We start from the raw sequence: 3,420 nt of genomic DNA, 5'->3' as shown, positions 1-3,420 counted from the left end.
TATTCGGCAACTTTCTAATGATCACAAAAAATTAGAATTATTTGTTCTGTTTCATGAATTTTTCTACCAAGAGGTTTCCGATGCTCTCTGACTCAATGGCTGGGATACTGACCCTGAACTCAAAAAACAACCTGTGCAACCAATCGTGTCTGACTTACTGTGACGCAGCAAAGCATAAACCATTCTAATTTACATCCATTTTTAACACCACTGGTATTTGGGTCATAACAAATGGAGTAAATTCATTGGCCTACATGTTCGAATAATACATAATCTGATTTTCTTCACACTATAAACATTAGTGTACAGGACACTTAAACTAAGAATGAAATATTAAATCGATGTTTGTCCCATGAGCTATGTATAGATATCTTATCAATTTACCTTCCTAATATAGTTTTAATGAAGTAGACACTCATTGCCATACAGCTTTTTATAATGATTCTACTTAATAAAATATGTTTGCAGGGCAAAATTTTTTTCAAAAACTGGAAAAGAATTTTTTAAAGCAATTTTTCAGATTACAACGTTAAACTCATCTCGAGCTCTGTAAAGGTGTAGGACACGAGTTCTTTAAAGTTTCATTGCGTTTCAGGATTATTCTTGAAGAGATATTCTGCCTATAATTGAAAGAAAGAAAATAAGTCAAGTCAACAATTTAGAAGATACTACCAGGTATTTATGAGTCATCTATTTGTACTAATTAATGTTTACAATTTTAAAATAAAAGTACATAAATCCTCTCAAAAGAGTAATAAAAATCTTATTATAAACTGTAAAGGTATTAGAAGCTATTTCCCAAATACACGATTTCTCTGACTCGACTGCTTCCCATTTAAATTCAGGCATATTTTATTTCCAAACTGATATTTTAAAAGAAACTTAAATCTCTTACCAGAAAATCAACAGGATCCTCTGGTCTGACCTTACAGCACTCATTCAGACCCTGCATAAGTGTTGGCATAACATAGGTCATTAAATAGTTTCTCAGGGGAATAGACTGGGCCTCCAGTAATTCTGTTTCTTCTCTCTTCACTTCCTCTAGTCGTTTATTCTACAAATAAAACATTTGGAGGTGGGATAAACAAGCGGTCAGAAAAGGGAGAACACTTGCACACGACTCACCCACAATATGTAAGGACTAGATCGTGCTGTGAATAAAGATGGCAGTCCCGGCCAGCCGAAAATAGATACGAATAGTGTTATTACAATAGGCTAGTCATTTAAAAAATAATGAACTGGATTCCTACCTCATCTCTTAGACAAAAATAATTTCTAGCTGCCTAGATGAAGAAAAGCAGGCAGGCGTCATCTCTTAGACAAAAATAATTTCTAGCTGCCTAGGTGAAGAAAAGCAGGCAGGCAGGCAGGCAGGCAGGAAGGAAGGAAGGCAGGAAGGAAGAGAAGGAAGGAGGGAGGGAGGGGGAGGGGAGGCGAGAGAGAGAGAAAAAGAGTGAGAAAGAAAGAAAAAAGGAAGGAAGGAAGGAAGGAAGGAAGGAAGGAAGGAAGGAAGGAAGGAAGGAAGGAAAGAAGGAAGGAAAGAAGGAAGGAAGGAAAAGAATCAGTGCTAATAGGATGTCTGGAAGGTATTGGTCTGGTGGACATGTATTATTCCTGGCTCAGCATACAGCCGCCCTCTTTTGGGAAAAATAATTTCAGATTTCCTTTGAGAAATCTCCCTCTCAGGCTTGTGGTTAAGGTGGGACTTCAGCCCATCAGCCCAGCCTGCCTCCTGTTCATGAACATTAGTTAAGGACGGGCACGTAAGGTAGAGCCTAGGGAGGACGTCGACATAGGAGAAAGAGCAGAGAGAGGGTCCCCAGTCCTTGGTGACACCGTCCGAGTCACTCTATCAAGCCTTGCTTGAAGCCGGCCCTACCCCAGGACTTTTCTGTTATATGAATCCATACATTTTCTTTATTTTAAGCCATTTTGAGTTTGCTTTTCTGTCGCGTGCAAGATAAAGAGTCCTAACCGATATTCGTTTAAAAAGAGGTCTCCCCTAGCAAGACAGCAAACCCAGAAATCAAACCGGGACAAAGATTGATGGATTGGACCACATAGGACATAAATCTTTTTCAGGGCCAGAAGAAACACAACACCGTAGATGATGCTAAAAGATAAACGATGAGTCGAGGAAAACGATTTGCCACATGGACACGGGAGGATGTCGTGGGAGCGCGCACGCTGTTTGCCAGGCATTGTCTGCATATATTCACACGCATTAACTCTTGAATCACCACAGCGACTCTAAGAAGCAGGTACTATCATCTTCTCATTGTATGGATGAGGAAACTGGGGCACCGAGGAACCACTGCAGGGCCACATACCTACGAAATGAGTGAACCTGGGAGACTGTGGCCTCCGGGGCCAACCCCGTTTCTCTTGTACTACCTTATCGGGAGTTGTTCTTGCAAAATCATAAGAAAAAGACACACAGCCCAGACATGTGACTTAAGAAGAACTATAAATACCTAGCTAATACAGGAAGAGTTGTTAAATTCGTGATCGATCGGAGGACTGAACACGGAAACGACGAGACTGGCTTTTGTTTATCAGCTTGTCACATGTGAGCAAAATTGAGCAAGCAGGGCTGGAGGAGGTGCAGGGAAAACATACTGACAGACGCCGTGTGAACTGGTTTTCCCCTTGCTGGAGAAATATGCATGAAAATTTACACCATGGCTGCTTCTTCCCGTAAGCCGCCGGAGGTGACTCAGAAAATGACTCACTATTTATTTGACCCAGAAAACCCCACAAAGTCATGCAAATCAAGAGGTTCAAATCTTCGAGTTCACTTTTAGAACACTCAGTGAAACTGCCCAGGCCGTCAAGAATGTGCATATTCGAAAAGCCACCAAGAATCTGAAGGACATCACTTTACAGAAACAACGGTGCTATTCTGTCTATACGGCGGTGGAGTTGGCTGGTGTGCGCAGGCCAAACAGTGGGGCTGGTCCCAAAAGAGTGCCGAATGTGTGCTGCACGTGCCTGAAAATGCAGACTAACGCCGAACCTAAGGGTTTAGACGGAGACTCTGGTCACCGAGCACGGCCACGTGAACCGAGCTCTCCAGAGGCGACGCAGAACTTACAGAGCCCACGGGTGGATGACCCCCACGTGAGCCCCCCCTGCCCCAGGGAGATGATCCCCGGTGAAAAAGAGTGGACCGTTCCCAACCCAGAAGAAGAGGAAGCTCAGAAGAAAAAGACATTCCAGAAGAAACTGAAGAAACAAAGCCTTATGGCCAGGAGAAAATTCAGCATCAATAAATGCTAATAAAAGTTAAAAAAAAAACAAAGATTTAAACCACGTACACAGAGTTGGTCCTAGGAAACTTTAGGTATTTATGCTAAGGAGATAATGAGGCACACAAAGATGTGGGCATAGGGACATATTCCCTCCCCTTCCATCACTCCC

The 3,420-nt window shown here is 42.3% G+C and overlaps 1 protein-coding gene across 3 annotated transcripts in view; it reads right to left on the bottom strand.

Annotated features, from left to right (window-relative positions):
* Nucleotides 1-426: 426 nt before the first annotated feature.
* Nucleotides 427-3,420, bottom strand: part of AK7 (adenylate kinase 7) — a 48,508-nt gene continuing 45,514 nt past the window's right edge. For all 3 annotated transcript variants that reach the window (XM_025042146.1, XM_025042147.1, XM_006925569.3), the window contains exons 17-18: nt 896-1,054; nt 427-620 (exon numbers count right to left, since the gene is read on the bottom strand). In XM_025042146.1, the coding sequence (XP_024897914.1) occupies nt 582-620; nt 896-1,054 (198 nt within the window). In that variant the 3' untranslated portion in view covers nt 427-581. The remainder of the gene's footprint in view (nt 621-895; nt 1,055-3,420) is intronic.

The sequence above is a fragment of the Pteropus alecto genome, unplaced genomic scaffold (assembly GCF_000325575.1).
Source record: "Pteropus alecto unplaced genomic scaffold, ASM32557v1 scaffold8, whole genome shotgun sequence".
NCBI lineage: Eukaryota > Metazoa > Chordata > Mammalia > Chiroptera > Pteropodidae > Pteropus > Pteropus alecto.
Note: the sequence above shows the minus strand (reverse complement) of the source record. Positions and strands in the feature narration are given on the sequence as shown.